Source organism: Convolutriloba macropyga, chromosome 3 (genome assembly GCF_964194025.1).
Source record: "Convolutriloba macropyga chromosome 3, txConMacr16.3, whole genome shotgun sequence".
Lineage (NCBI taxonomy): Eukaryota > Metazoa > Xenacoelomorpha > Acoela > Convolutidae > Convolutriloba > Convolutriloba macropyga.
This window is the reverse complement of record NC_134470.1, coordinates 64,592,822-64,609,636: the sequence shown is the minus strand read 5'-3', so window position 1 is coordinate 64,609,636 and position 16,815 is coordinate 64,592,822. Positions and strand designations below refer to the sequence as shown.

Below are 16,815 nucleotides of genomic sequence, written 5' to 3'. Positions count from 1 at the left end.
CCGAACTTCACTCAAGGTCCATCACCTTTCCTTTATGGTCTGATATTGTTTTTCTGGAAAAATAGGTTTGGACTTTTTTGGATGTTTTTGTAAAGAAAACCGAAAACAAGTATTTCTGGTTTTTATTCTAAAAAGTAGAAAAAATTTAAAATTAAGTATTTCAACATTTGCAAGATTTCTGACAGTTTTTGCTCTCCACCTCTATTAGTGTCTAACAATTAAAGGGACTGTTTCTTTGAGACCTACTCTTCTTCCCTTTCTCTCTTACACAGATATCACGCTTTTCAAATTCAGACACACAATCGTGCATCCACAAGAGCAAACACAAGAATAAAAATACAAATGAAGACACAAAACAAAACAATTTTAAAGTATACCTTTTGGCGTCCAAACTCAAGGTTCATCAAAGTTTGTTTATGGTCTGATTCTGTTTTTCGGAAAAAATAAGTTTGGATTCTCTTTGATGTTTTTTTAAAGAGAACGGAAAAAAGAAATTACAGTTTTTATTCTAAAAGGTAGCTTTTTCAAGATTTCTGACAGTTTTTGCTCTCTACCTCTATCTTGGCCTCACAACTAAAAGAACTATTTTTTGAGACCTACTCTTCATCCCTGTCTCTCTTACACACATAACACGCTTTTTAAACTCACACACACAAACGTACATCCACAGGAGCACACAGAAAAATACATACCTCGCAAAAAAACAAACAACATTTTTAATAATTCCTTTCTGGCATCTGATTTTTGTTCAAAGCTCATCACAATCCATTCAAGTCTTGATTTGATTATGTGGAAATTTCTGTTTGTTCTTCTTGAAGCAGTCGTTTCGGAAACCGTAAAATTAATAACTAACTTCGAAATTAACATTTTAATTTTTTGAAATATTTTGCCAGTTATGATGCTTCATAAGCATAATGAGCCAAATCGCTTTTCTTTAAAATTCAGCAGAAGTTTTTGTTACCAAATATTTTTAGAAAAGCAAATTTGTTTTTAAGAAACAGATAAAACCGTTTTTTGTAGCAAACATAAAATAGTTTTTATAATATTAAGATTTTCAACACCGGCTCTAGCAACATTAAAGTTAAATATTGCGTTTATGTCAAATATAACGTATGTACTTTTCATTATTTTAGTTAACAGTTGGTATTAAAGAAACAGGAGATTTTAATAACTTCTCTGTGAACTGAAATAAAAAGAAAAAACTTTTTTCTTCTCTCAAAACAAAAATTGTTCTTCATACGAGAAGTTTCACAAAGAAATATTTGGTTTAGAAAATGCATAACGGTCATGAATCCCAAAAAAGATCAATTCGATGAGCATTTTAAAAAACACACAGAAGTGAAAAATAGTTTTCTAACGATTTTAAAAAATTTTTGTAATAATTTTGTATTAAGATTCTCAACATGGCATTCCCGAAACCCAGTCGATTTAAAAAATATAAGCAGAAGAACACAAATCTGATTCTGTTTTTCAGGAAGAAAAATTGTGGATTTTTAGAGGCAATTGTATTGGTAGTGTTCCAATTGACACTAAAAATGAAAGAAAAAAATGAGTTTTTCAAAATTTCCTGTCGTTTTTGATGTTTCTTGAGCATAATAGTACAAAAACTTTTAAAACTGCGTTTTGTATTAAACAAAAAATGATTTTTCTAAGATTCAAATTTCAACTCCGTCTGTAGTTTTTTTACCAGGTTAAGCAAGATTAAGAGCTATCTCTAAAGGCTCTGATTAAGTAGCGCTGAGAAACTCTATTAAATATGGTTTATAAGTTGAAATTAAATTTGTCCCTTTTACTATTTTAGGAAAGAGTTGTTTTTATAGAAATACGGATTTTTATTAACTTTCAAAAAGTTGATGTATTAAAATTGTATTAATATTCTCAACCTGACAATCCCCAAATTCTGACATTATAAAGAATACAAATAAAAGGATAAGGAAAAATTACCATCTTTTTTGTCAGTAATGTTTTTGGTTGATTTAATGTTCATTCCATGACACTGATTTGTTTAGGTCTTCAAATTTTGAGGCTACTGAATTAGTCAGCTCCGTTAAAAAAGAAGAGTTTTTTGCAAAAATTACTCCAGAATTTAGAACAAAATACATTTCTCTGCCATGTTCCATTCTTTCAAAGTTAAGTTTTTCAATTTTGAGAGATCTAATTGCATTCAATGTTCCACCAAATGTTATATATCAAAAAATGCTCCCTGTTTGATGCAATCTTTTTTCTTTAAAATTCAGCAGAAGTTTTTGTTACCAAATAATTTTAGGAAAGCAAATTTGATTTTAAAAAACAGATAAAACCGTTTTTTGTAGCAAACATAAAATATTTTTTATAATATTAAGATTTTCAACACCGGCTCTAGCAACATTAAAGTTAAATATTGCGTTTATGTCAAATATAACGTATGTACTTTTCATTATTTTAGTTAACAGTTGGTATTAAAGAAACAGGAGATTTTAATAACTTCTCTGTGAACTGAAATAAAAAGAAAAAACTTTTTTCTTCTCTCAAAACAAAAATTGTTCTTCATACGAGAAGTTTCACAAAGAAATATTTGGTTTAGAAAATGCATAACGGTCATGAATCCCAAAAAAGATCAATTCGATGAGCATTTTAAAAAACACACAGAAGTGAAAAATAGTTTTCTAACGATTTTAAAAAATTTTTGTAATAATTTTGTATTAAGATTCTCAACATGGCATTCCCGAAACCCAGTCGATTTAAAAAATATAAGCAGAAGAACACAAATCTGATTCTGTTTTTCAGGAAGAAAAATTGTGGATTTTTAGAGGCTATTGTATTGGTAGTGTTCCAATTGACACTAAAAATGAAAGAAAAAAATGAGTTTTTCAAAATTTCCTGTCGTTTTTGATGTTTCTTGAGCATAATAGTACAAAAACTTTTAAAACTGCGTTTTGTATTAAACAAAAAATGATTTTTCTAAGATTCAAATTTCAACTCCGTCTGTAGTTTTTTTACCAGGTTAAGCAAGATTAAGAGCTATCTTTAAAGGCTCTGATTAAGTAGCGCTGAGAAACTCTATTAAATATGGTTTATAAGTTGAAATTAAATTTGTCCCTTTTACTATTTTAGGAAAGAGTTGTTTTTATAGAAATACGGATTTTTATTAACTTTCAAAAAGTTGATGTATTAAAATTGTATTAATATTCTCAACCTGACAATCCCCAAATTCTGACATTATAAAGAATACAAATAAAAGGATAAGGAAAAATTACCATCTTTTTTGTCAGTAATGTTTTTGGTTGATTTAATGTTCATTCCATGACACTGATTTGTTTAGGTCTTCAAATTTTGAGGCTACTGAATTAGTCAGCTCCGTTAAAAAAGAAGAGTTTTTTGCAAAAATTACTCCAGAATTTAGAACAAAATACATTTCTCTGCCATGTTCCATTCTTTCAAAGTTAAGTTTTTCAATTTTGAGAGATCTAATTGCATTCAATGTTCCACCAAATGTTATATATCAAAAAATGCTCCCTGTTTGATGCAATCTTTTTTCTTTAAAATTCAGCAGAAGTTTTTGTTACCAAATAATTTTAGGAAAGCAAATTTGATTTTAAAAAACAGATAAAACCGTTTTTTGTAGCAAACATTAAATATTTTTTATAATATTAAGATTTTCAACACCGGCTCTAGCAACATCAAAGTTAAATATTGCGTATAAGTCAAGTATAACGTATGTACTTTTTGGTTTTTTTAGTTAACAGTTGGTATTAAAGAAACAGGAGATTTTAATAACTTCTCTGTGAACTGAAATAAAGAGAAAAAAACGTTTTTCTTCTCTCAAAACAAAAATTGTTCTTCATACAAGAAGTTTCACAAAGAAATATTGGATTTTGAAAATGCATAACGGTCATGGATCCCAAAAAAGATCAATTCGATGAGCATTTTAAAAAAAACACAGAAGTAAAGAATAGTTTTCTAACGATTTTAAAAAATTTTTGTATAAATTTTGTATTAAGATTCTCAACATGGCATTCCAGAAACCCAGTCGATTTAAAAAATATAAACAGAAGAACACAAATCTGATTCTGTTTTTCTGGAATAAAAATTGTGGATTTTTAGAGGCAATTGTATTGGTAGTCTTCCAATTGACACTAAAATTGAAAGAAAAAATTGAAGCTTTTCAAAATTTCCTGTCATTTTTGATGTTTCTTGAGCATAATAGTACTACTAAATTCTTTTTATTACGTAGACCCGCACGAACACACATACAAAATTATGCAAATACAAACTTCGTCCCCAACATTTTTATTATTTTCTTCCTGTCATCTGATGTTTACCCAATGTTTGTCACATTTCATTTAAGTCGTAATTGGTTTTGTGGAGACCTATGTATGTTCTTCTTGAGGCAATTGTATCGGTAACTGTAAAATTCAATTTCTGTTTGAACATAACTCTTTTTGAAATTTTTTGAAATACTTTCCTTATTCTGATGTTTCGTAAAAATAAAAAGCCAAATCGTCTTTTAAAGGGTAGCAGACGTATTTGGTACCACATAATTTTTCAAAACGAAATTTTGATGTCAAAAATTTTTAAAACTGCGTTTTGTAGCAAACAAAAAATGGTTTTTCTAAGATTCAAATTTCAACTCTGTCTGTAATTTTTTTACCAGGTTAACCAGGTTAAGCAACATTAAAAGCTATCTTTAAAGGCTCTGATTAAGTAGCGCTGAGAAACTCTATTAAATATGGTTTATAAGTTGAAATTAAACTTTGTCCCTTTTAACATTTTAGGAAAGAGTTGTTTTTATATAAATACGGATTTTTATTAACTTTCAGAAAGTTTATGTATTAAAATTGTATTAATATTCTCAACCTGACAATCCCCAAATTCTGACATTATAAAGAATACAAATAAAAAGATAAGGAAAAATTACCATCTTTTTCGTCAGTAATGTTTTTGGTTGATTTAATGTTCATTCCATGACACTGATTTGTTTAGGTCTTCAAAATTTGAGGCTACCGAAGTTAGTCAGCACCGTTAAAAAAGAAGAGTTTTTTGCAAAAATTGCTCCAGAAGTTAGAACAAAATACATTTCTCTGCCTTGTTCCATTCTTTCAAAGTTAAGTTTTTCACTTTTGAGATATCTAATTGCCTTCAATGTTCCATCAAATGTTATAAATCAAAAAATGCTCCCTGTTTTTCTTTACAATCTGCACAATTCATATTGACGGTGAAAATGTTTCTAAAGAACTTTTTGAGAAAAAAGCAATTTAATTGATTTTTTTTTAAATTTTTGATTAAAATTGTTAAACTGTTATTTTTTTAGTCTTTAAACTATAAGGAACATCTGGAGAAGAAATTTTGCATTAGGATTTTAGCTGGGGATTGACTAGCGCCCAGAACCTTACCAAAATTACGAAAGACTTATTTGGTAGTTCCTCTTGTTGTAAGGAGTGTACTGTGTTGTCCCCAAAAAATGTTGCTCACTCGGCTGCTTGAAAACTTCACTCGGCATAATTGAATCAATAATCAAATTATGTAATACCAGCAACAAGTAATGTTATAGCCAGAGGCAGCTGAGTAAACTCAGCAATCAAAAGGAATTTTTCTATCAAATCTAATTATTTGTCCACACTGAATCAAACCAATTCAGTCACTATCTCCTCAAGTATCCACAAAACTGTCCCTTTACTTCCTATTCCAGATAACTAACATAAATTTTGCCTCCAATTAGCTACGTTACGGGCCAGAATCTTTGCAACCAACAATTTTGAAGAGCTTTGAAAAGCTGCGAAACTAAGTTCTTCTGCAAAGAACCCACGAAAAAAGTACGAATTTCTCACTCCGAAGACCTATTGCTCCACTTCAGCTCTCTTTCTCAATATTGACTGATAATTCGTTTTTCTTCAGCCGCGTAAGTCTGATTTTCAGACTCGCTCTCTTGCGTCTGATGGTTATTCTTGTGCTTAAGGGTGCTCAACCTTATCAGTTTTTATCAGCAAAACGTAACGTGTCATTCCTTTTTGAACATTTTGACCTCATATAAAAGTGCATTCGCGGGCGTAGAAATTCAGTCACAAATTTTAATTTCTTTTAATGTAATTCATTGCTCAATTTGACCGCAGAACGGTGGTTTAAATGGCTTGCTAGTTTCAGGATTCAGAAAAACTTATGTTTCTTGTCCAACAGTTCTTATACAAGTACACGCAATCTGTTTCCATCTTTTTCCATGTTACTTACACTTGTCTGATAAGGCCCATGAATACGTTTGCTCCACCTGTGGGTCTATCAATGTTTGTTTTAATGAACTTTTAACTGTTATTTTATAATCACAATGACGAAAAAAATCAGGGAAAACTAAGGTCTTTCTGCCTTTATATTTTTAGAACTTTCGTTAGCGTTAATACCATGAAATTGAACTGTAACTAGTTTGCGTTCTTCAAGTTTTATTGGGGTTTATAAGTGGATATTTTGAATCTAGTAAATGGGTTGCTTCTTTCATGAAAGTTTTAAAAAAAAGTCAGTTATCGCCTCTTTTGTTCTTAGTTTTAAAAGCCAAATTCACCAGTTTCAGGTAACGGGAAAAGCACGTTGTTCATCTCATTCTGTTTGCAATGGTCCATAGAGTGACCTGTTAAAACTTGGGGGCAATCGATCTAGAGAAAGTAGGGTTATAGGGACGCGCGGGGGGTGGTGAAATTATGTACGCTTGTTTTTCTTGCGTTTGAGTTTCTCTCTATCAGAATTTCCTTCAGACAGCCCTTGTGCTCTTTTGGATTTATCTATCTATTCTCACGAATACTTTCGAGCAATATTTAGTTCTATTCCAAACATCCAACTCACTTCATAACTCATTATTTACACTAAAAAATCTCGTTTGCAAACTTTTTGACCTTTTGAACTACCAATACCTTAATTACTGCTTTTTCTTGACAATAATTATATCTTCCGCATAATTACCAAAATTATAGTAAAAATTCTTTTACTTAGCTCTGGTTTCAAGTAGTCACATTGGTTTTCCCATAATTTTCCTGACAATTTTGACCTGACTGACAGTATTTGAATATAAAAACACAACTCATTGAATTTTTTACTTATAATTTTTCCACATCTGTTCCGTAATCACACATTTTCTTTCAAAAAGTCACTCCACTGGATGCTCCTTTTTTTGCCTAACAACATTTCATCCAAAACTAAAACTAAAACAAACAAACAAAGTTCGGTTCAATGTCTTTTTCTTAGTTTCAATTCTTCAGTCATTTCCATTCAACCAATCTTCTGATCTATTTAATTGCGTTTTGATAACAAACCCGTCCAATTATTTCACAGAGAAACAAAAAACCTGCCGAATTACACCTTAAAAGAATCATTTTTAGTTATCAAAATTGTTTTTCCTAACATACGCTAAAAAAAACAATTGGTAAGTGTAATTTTTACCATACGAATACGTTTACTTTTCGCCAATGAAATTAGTGACACTTTTTTATTTACATTTCTTTGTTTTCTGTTCCTCATTCTGTGGGTAATCATTAGAGGCAAACAGATGTCCTTTTTGTTGTTCTTATCTCTTGTTTTGTTAACATAACTTTTGTTTTTCTCCCTTCTTTAGCAGCATTTTTTTTCTAATTAGCATACCCATTACATCCTTACTAAGAACACTAACTGGTAACCTCAAACTTGTAACTACTTATAGGGAATAAATATTCACATTAGTTATTGCAAAATGGCTATTAGAGGGTGCGTGTTTGCGATTTGGGGAATTCATTAATAAATATCGTTGCTTTTCCCAAGCTCTTCCGTTCTTTTTTTCTGCTGTTATCATAATTTTTTCCTTTTGTTTAATGACCTCTGAGTTTCATTCTGATTATTTCTGACAACTTGATCTTTTTGCAAAGCTAGTCTCCCTTTTGTTTGCTTAAAAAGCAATTAATCAATTCGCTCCAACTTATATCGCTTAAGTTCAATCCTTTTGTTTACATAGTCAATATGCTCACGATTAGCGCCTAAAGTCTGCAAATTAATTAAACCCAAAATTGAAGCTTCAATGTTATGTAAGTTGAACGATTTGAAGTAGAAATCCCACAACTGGTAACAAATCTTCATTTGATATCTAACTAAATTTACTACAATTTTTTTTCGGTTCGCTTTATCTTAAATTTCCACAGCGATCTGTGCCCCCCGAGCAATGCGTTTTTTTACATCCTTTCCAATTTGTCCTTCGAACTTTAGAAAGTCCAATTTTTTTTTCAAATTTCTGATAATTTGATATATATCAAAACTAGATCCCGAGGGCTACAAAATGGTGTCTTTGTTGTTTCTCTATGGTGCGTAAACAGAAAGTGAACATTTGTCTGAAAAAACAAAGCCAGCCTCGCATATATATTCCCCAATTTTCCTTTTTTTGGGAAAATGTTGAAACAATTACATATTAGAGTCGATCCTAACATACTGGAGTCTCAGGCGCTAAAACTCAAATAACGAAAACTTTATCACCTATGAAAAATTGTTCATAATTTTAGTTGACATCTCAAAAGCTTTTAGAGTTTTTAGAAAAGTTTTTCGCGGAATGGGGCGGTTTTGTGAATAAGACTAGAATTAATACTTTTAGCTCAAATCTTTTTGTTAATAGTCGTAAAGTGAAACAAAGAAATTCCTTTGCAATGCTGAGTATCAAAAGGGAAATTCGTGACATCTAGGACACATGTTGTTTTGTAATCAACTGGCCTCAGCCACCAGGTCCGACCATTTTTGAAAACGAAGATTCGAATGATTGAATCGTGCGAACTATCATCGAATCCTCCCACTTCATTGTATGGAAGAACGTCTGGCGTCCAGATCTCAGATCGGTCGAACTCGACAGAATCCACACCTGAGAATATCATAAAGATTAAAAACATTAAAAGATAAAGAATTAAACAATATTGACAAATATTAAATCAGCAGAATTTAGCACTCAATTAGAAATAATTTTGAAGTTGTTAATTGTCAATTTTGAAGTAATTATTCCTAAGTTAAGGAGCACAGCACACATGTAAACATGTACACACACGAACACGCACACACGCATACTTTAAATCAATTTTCCAAGTGGTCTGCTTGCAATTAACATCATTGTTAACAGCAGTTTTGCCGAATCATGAGAAAAAGTCCAATTTGCTTTTTTTGGTCGAAACAATACCACATTTTTTATGCTCTGAAAATATTTTGTCGGAAAATATTCTGCAATGAGCTTTACACGGGTCACAAGTGGCACACCTAAAAAGCAACCAAACCGAAAAACAGGAACAAACCATTCTTTTAACCCTGAATGTCTGACAATGACAATATTGAAAACCAAAAAAAAAACTGAAACGAAATGCAAAAACAGCTCACCGTTTTTTATCTTTAGACAAAAGAGAAACTCATAATGGTTCAAATTTGTTTGCACTCGGAGCAAAACCCTTACTTAAAAGGATGGAAAAATTCGGAAAACATTGAATTCTGTTGCAGGCTCATTGAAAACACGTAGTGTTAACGTCTCCAAAATAAGTGCAAACTAACACAATTTCGCGTAATGAGCCTTCGGAGACAAGCAAAGAGGATAAAAATTTCCAAAAAAACTACAACGAGCAAATCCAAAATCCCCTTTTGGTCTTAATGCCCTCATAGTTGACAAGTGTAGCTACAATATTACAGCTTTTGAAAATTGAGTCTTGAGGTATTTTAGCTAATGCAATGCTTCAGTAACAGATAAGCAGTGGAATTTTTGAAAAAAAATGTGATGTCTTCTTAGCAAACAATACACCATTTTGTAAACACAAATTGTCTATCGTTGGATACATATATTTATAAGATCAACTTAGCGAGTCTGAGCTGGTGCTGGTTCCAATCACATTTTACCCTCTGAAAGCAACAAAACACTTTGTCTAAAACAACTAAATTTCGAACTCAATAGAAGAATTTCAAAAATTTTATACGGAAAAGTAGTTTGTTAGCAGCTACCATAATTAGAGGAACTATCGTGGTAACCCAGACTGAACGTCAAGTCCTAATCAGTACTGATTCAGTGAAATTTGAAGTTTTTTTATTAGTACTGTATCAGAGCTCTGATCATATTACTTTTTAGACTTGGCAAGTCTTAAATCAAGCCCTGAGTCTTGACAAGTATTGGGTCAAGTCATGGTCTAGGCCAAGTCTTGGTCAAGACTTCACAAGTCTTGAGCAAGTTATGGCCAACACTTGACAATTCTTGGGTCAGATATTCAACACAGCTTTTATTGTTGCTAACGAATGAGAAAGGCCGCCAGTTACAGTGTCTTGCCTTAAAATCTCTGCAAAGTGAAAAAAAACGAGACAACGCGAGCACTTCCACAAAGTTCACCTCATAGAGAATGAAAAAAAAACTCTGATATCTCTCAGAGATTCCAGTTCTTTGTCTGCCCATTGAACAAAATTTGGATACGGGATGAACATATGAGACATTTTAAGTTGGTATGTGCTCAATTCAGAAGTTAGCTTGGTCAGATTAACAAATTTATCATAGCAACGTTTTTTTTTTACCAATTTTTGCTAATTTTCGAATTGCCTTAATTATCAATATATTCTTCGTAAACCCTACTTTCCTTAACTGCGCAATAATCAAGATTTGTCAAGTCGGTTAAAAACTTGACTCAGGACTTATCAAGTCTTGGTCAAAACTTGACTTAGGACTTGCCGAGTCTTGGCAAAGACTTGGTTCACAAATTACCAGTGTTGACCAAGACTTGTCCAAGACTTGACAAGTCTTGAGCAAGTACTGACATGGTTTCACAAGTACCAGGACTTGAGAAAAGACGTGACCAATAATGACTTGGCAATTGAAGACGTGTATTTTTACTGGAGAAGTACTGATTAAAACTTGAAATTCGTTCCAAGAAATATGTAAAAGATTTACTAGAGTCAAGGTTAGATTGAAAAATGGTTTGATTTTATTTTGTTGAAGAGCAAAATTGTGTTATTTGTCTGAAAATTGACCCAGAATATTCAAAGATTCAATTGAAAAAAATTGAGAACAAAAAATAAACCTTAAAATTTTCCGTAGAGCAGAAAACTTCAATATATGAAATTAATGAAAAAACTCCTAAATATGTGAAGAACAAGTAGTTAATCAGGTATTCACACCACACAAATTGAGCATCCCGATAGTCAAAAGAGCTTCGCTACAACGAAATACTTACTACAACTAAACATTTATTCTGTAGAATGATTTCAGATCTCACTATCTAAGAAAACAAAATGAAAATACTGGAATCCAGAACTTTTGCTCAATTGTTGTAAAGATAGTAGGCCGTTAACTGTATTTTGATTGTACTGTTGAGTGTTGAATTTGCATTCAAATCTTTTTTTGCTATTTAACACACAAGTCAATGTTGACATATCATGGGAAAACACAATTGAAAGAACATAATATGAGATTGCTCAAAATCAAGTGAGCCTATAAGAGTGGACCTGTATTCGTACAACCTCTTGTTAATTTTTGTTCATTTAGGTGTGATTTTTCAGTCTTCAAAGCAACAATTGTATCTGAAGAAGCTGAAACCGTTGGATAATTGGATCATCCATGATATGCTAATCGTAAAAAAGTAGCGGAATATAGTCAAATATTTGAGCGAAATACTTCATGATTCCAAAATTTACATACAAAAAACAACGAAATCTACAAAATTGGTGAGGATCTGCTATCAGATCAGCTATTTCAACATAATAGAACAAAAAAATCAATCTCTTGAAAACTTAGAGTAAAACTTACTTTGAGTATTGGAAAGAAAATCCAAATGTAGTTTTGAAACTGAATGAGATAAAAAAACAGATGCTTTCCTGGTTGTATTTAAAATCCCAATACAGATTTAAAGTGAGAAAACAGATTGGGTTATCTAAATGCTTTTTACACTCCAGTAGCAGAGGAGGAGAAAAACACAGGCGTAACAACGACCAAAGAATTCTTGAAAGAATAAATTGTTGGAACAGCGGAGACTTTGGAGGGCTATGGAAGGAAGCTTGATCTGTGAAGCAATCAAAACAATCAAAAGAGACAATTTTTGAAGAGTTGATCGGACGTGCAAACAATTTATGCTTCAGGGCCCATATAGCAGAGCAGCAAAAGTTTAAGCTTCTGAAGGTTTTGCAACAGTCATTAGGGCAACTCTCGATGCTCTGAAAAATTTGCATCCCAATGAAAAAGAGCCCAGCATTGTCTAAATTGTTTCTTCACAAACTTATATTTTCAGTGAGAAAATGTTATGGAACAGCTGAATTGTTTTCTAAATTTACAGAAGCTGGTTCTCCAAAAATATTTCCCGAATAACTTGCTTGCTGTACAGTGTACCACTTCAGATCAGTCACAAAAAGTTTTGATAGTACTGAAAAAGCTGGTAAACATCAATTGCCGTAGAGAATTTGCCAAATTTGTTTAGCGGGCTGTCTGTAGTGCATTGCAATCGACATTGTTGAAAAATAAAAGCGGTATTCGCTCTATTGCAGTCGGAGAAGTCCTGAGGAGGCTAATTGCTAAATTTTTAGACCGGGAAGCAAATGCTGGAGCAAAAAAATTTTTGCAGAGCCTGCTGTTGGATGTCGGAGTAAAGGGTTGCGCGGAAGACATTTCAAATTTGACTAAGTTTTTATAAAAAAAATTATTCACCTCAACAAATATCGTGTTATTTTGTAAACTTGCAAGGCATTCAATGCCATACTGCGCAGTGATATGTTGGAGGCCATTGCCAATACAAAGCTTGGTATCGCTGCTGTTACCTATTCCTTTTATTCACAACACAGCTAATTATTCCACGACAATTTTTTTGTTAGCAGTGAAAGCGTTGTCTAACATGACAACCCACTGGGGCCTTTGCTTTTTTCTCAGTCACTCTGGCCCATTATAGAGAAAATTTAGTAATCCTCGCCAAACCTTCAACAATATTCCTGGCTTCTATATGATTGTGTTTTGGTGGACTCAGAAGACGATTTCATTAGGTCTTAGAATCTTCTTTTCAACCTCGGACCTGATCGCGGCCTCCACTTCAGGGTTAATAAATGCGAACTGTGGTCCACGGTGGATTAAGACAGACTTGCTAAAATAAAAAAGAAAATTATTTTCTCGGCTTTGAGGTCCTTGGAGTTGCCTTAGGATCCCAGTGTTTGTCTGCTTGAAGATTAATCGAAAGATAGGGAAAGAAGGTAATCTAAAAACTCGAGAATAACTGTTCTTTTAAATGAATTTTGGACTACAGCAACCATTTCCATAAGCTAATCGTAATCAAGTTTGGGTGTTTGCCCATGCCATGGTCAGTATAAAGCATCAAACGTTGATGATCTTGTTTCAAAAGTAACTGATGAAAATCCAAAAAAATGCAAGTTTTTCAGGATCTTTTCTCCTGTATAGCACATCTGGACACACAAAGTTTTTCGCAAAAGAGCATTCAACAAGCTTTTGACATCGAAAAGTTTCAAGGTCTCAAAAAAGATCTACCTGCCGAAAAAGTAACCGCTCGATTTCTCTCATTGTCTTTTCGACATACTGGAGCATGTTTGTGTGCTCGCCCCATTCCAGCTCTTGGGCTTCATATGGCACCAAATGCGTTTGGAGTTAGCGCAAAATACAGGTTGGGTGTCCTTGTGTACAACGCAGAAAGGAAGTTTCCGTTCTATAATGCAGGAGTTCTTGATCTCTGCGATGATTATACAACTGCGTGTCACGGTCGAGGAGACGCAATTGCAAAAAATTGACCGGATTCGAAGTGAAATAGTGTCTGCTTGCTTTTCGGCGAACCTCTCTCTAGTAGTAGAAAAAGAGAATTTAGTTCAAAAAACCTAATCATGCCCCAGAGATACCTTTGTCCCTGCTTGGAAAGCAAGGAGATCTGCTGCATTTGATGTTACTGTTACCTCGTGGCTGCAATCCAATTCTCTCACCAATGCGGCTACGAAGACAAGATACTCAATTGGTGCGGCAGAAAACGAAAATATTGCCCGACGATGAAATCTGCGCAAAAATTGTAATCACATTTGTTCCTCTTGCAATCGATTTCCTTGGCGGAATATCGGCAGCTTTAAAAAAAGCTGAAGCGCTTGGCTGTGTTAAGTGACAATCGTTTTTTTCAGGCGCAGATATTGTCTGCAGCTTTGTGTAAACTCATGCAACCCTTGTCAATCCAGGCTATTCGGGTATCAGCAACAATATTATTAGCACGAGTTCCGTAGTTGGTTATTTGATATTTTAAATACTCTTCCAATCAGAGTGGAGATTGCTTGATCCACTTTTCAATCAAGGTATCTACCTCGATGATTTTGGCTCAAACAATCTGACCAGATTCAATTAGGAGTTCAGAGTATGAAGAGTCCTTTTATGATGAGCCTTTGAAATGCCTGCGGCAAAAGGGAGCCTTATTTGTGTGGAGTTCTGCCATTTTTATTCTTACCTTACCAAAGTGGGGAGAATAAATACAAACATTTTACACCTGGAAAAATGAAAAATACTGATGAAATATGATTCATAATCTGGTGATTTGTTGCACTGCTATCCACCGTTATAAAAATCAAGTTAATTGTCAAACATTTATCCTTAAATTAAACAAAATTCGTGGAAGAGTGTGTTCCTCCTTGTTTACATAGCCTAAAGTTTAGCTGCATACCAGAGTAGTTCCTTGGATCCCACTGAAGCAACTCATCGGTCCATCTGATTAGCTGGAACATTAGCATATTGATGGTCTGGGATTGGGGATCAATAGCAACCAGTTCGTACAACCACGCCTTGTAATGCACCACGGTTTTTAAGCCCTTGTCCCTTACAGGACGCACCACTTGATGATAATTCCTCATCAGATCGGATCTGAGCTTAACAGCTGGCAGTGGGTTGTCACGATTGGCCCTTGAACTTCGACAACAACTGAGAACTAATAAAGTATTTAAAAAATAAGCAAGCGGCCTTTTTGGTATTATATTCAACTTTTTTGGAGTCATATTTGTTGCGTATAGTCTAATGGCGGCTTTGTTGTTTCACGTTTGATTAGTAAGAGCAGTAAATTAAATAAATGGAGTGAACAAAGTTTAATGTTATCTGTCATAATCTCTTGCAACATTATGTTGACTTGCAGATGTTGAAGATATTTTTTAATTATTAAATTTTCTGAAGAGTGTAGAAAGAGGAATATTACGCACATATATATTTTTGTTTTCTTATGATTAAGTTTCACTGAGTCTCATTAAAGTTTTAATTGAACCACATTAGATTTTTCCAAAGTATAACCTACAACCAATATCTGCAGTGAAACGCGTTGCTATTAATGAACCACCATTGCCGCACCTCAAAAAGGTGCGCAGAGTACAAAAATTAATTATGTACAGAGTGGAGTTATTTAACATCATAAAGTTTCGATTTCTGTTGCGATGTCTATGCCGGATGATTAAGATCATGAGCTAGTCCTAACAGCTTTCTCAAACAAGCCATTGAAGAGCAGCTTTGGCGCTAATTAGCTGCACATGAGCAATTTTTTTGGAAATTTTTGATTCTGTTCGCTGAATTTAAAGATTTTTTGGATAGAACTTGCATCTTATAGAATAATTAAATCGGGTTTCATCAATTCTCTTGTTTTGCGGCTGCCCATGTACACAAGGATTTTTTGTCTTGTTTCCATTAATAATTTCATTTTGTTGGTTTTTCGTATTTAGCAAATATGCCCAAAATCAGCGACAATGCGAAATTCACCGACTAAATTACCATTCTTCGTCGCTCATCTCGGCAGCGCCTTCTAGTGCCAATAGCACTGCGAAAACTGGCCATTAGTCCCCCAAATCCCGTCGCTAATATTCGCAATTTGTGCTATTCATTTGTCATTTCAGTGGTTACATTTTGGTAACTAATTATTCCATTTCTAAATTGTTACGGCTTGGTTATTAATTAATCCGACTTAAGAATTTCATAAAAAATACCTCAGTTAAAATAAAACTTTTTCTGAAAAAAATTCATAAAGAGTGGTAGCCGCCAACATCAAACGTATGGAAAAGAATGAGAGATCAAAGGATTAGAATCAATTAGACTTTTCGCTAGTATTCGCACACTGTAAAATGCGCAATCTACAGACCTATTTTCAAAAATTTGAGCATGCTGGACTTATTTGCGCTTGCCTACTTTCCTGATCTTAATACATGCGCGTAAAATACATGCGTAAAACAGCGATGTGCCGAGTATATACACTCAAGCAAATGTGCTGTTTGCAATGTAATGTTGTTTTTCGGGTTGCATTAATATTTTCCCTAGAGTAAGTTCAACGCTCTGTTCTTTTCTTGGCGTGATTACTTCATGACTTAAGTAGAAGTCGTCTTCAAATTTGCCGAGTGTGATAATTGTTCCAATATGGTAGCGGTACAAAATTGAGTGGATATGTTTAGGTTCCTCATTTTCCTTTCCAAGCAAACAATTTGCATTGTATGTAATGATCTGTTTGCATATCATGAGTTGAGAGTTGAAAACAAAACATCGAGGCGCAATAGAGTCATTGATTTAGGTTTGGTTTTCTTATAAGCGCTAAAGCAATTAAGTTTCTGATAGGACACCCAGGCCCAGACGGAAAGTTGATCTGTCCACACTCATCTAAACGCACTACCGGGAAGACACCAAAGTCTGCTGAACGCACGCAAACCTGGACGTGCGCTCATGCACAGTCTGATAAACGCACAAAAGTCTGGAGATGAACGCACGAAAGTCAGATGAACGAACGAAAGTCTCCATGTAGGTAATTTCCATCTGCGACCGTCTGGAAATAGACATGTTCCACCTGGGACGATTTGGCCATATAAAACTTTTGTCTAGGACCCCAACCTGGGCATGGTTTTAAGGTA

At 33.6% G+C, this 16,815-nt stretch overlaps 2 protein-coding genes across 2 annotated transcripts in view; both read right to left on the bottom strand.

Annotated features, from left to right (window-relative positions):
• The window catches only part of LOC142337199 (neuronal acetylcholine receptor subunit alpha-7-like), a 43,797-nt gene extending 28,570 nt beyond the window's left edge, over positions 1 to 15,227 (bottom strand). Inside the window, exons 1-2 of the mRNA XM_075386332.1 lie at positions 14,610 to 15,227; positions 8,620 to 8,833 (exon numbers count right to left, since the gene is read on the bottom strand). Of these exons, the coding sequence (XP_075242447.1) occupies positions 8,620 to 8,833; positions 14,610 to 14,937 (542 nt within the window). The 5' untranslated portion in view covers positions 14,938 to 15,227. The remainder of the gene's footprint in view (positions 1 to 8,619; positions 8,834 to 14,609) is intronic.
• Positions 1 to 16,815, bottom strand: part of LOC142336358 (nuclear migration protein nudC-like) — a 472,960-nt gene that overhangs the window by 139,519 nt on the left and 316,626 nt on the right. The gene's annotated exons all lie outside the window — the stretch shown is intronic.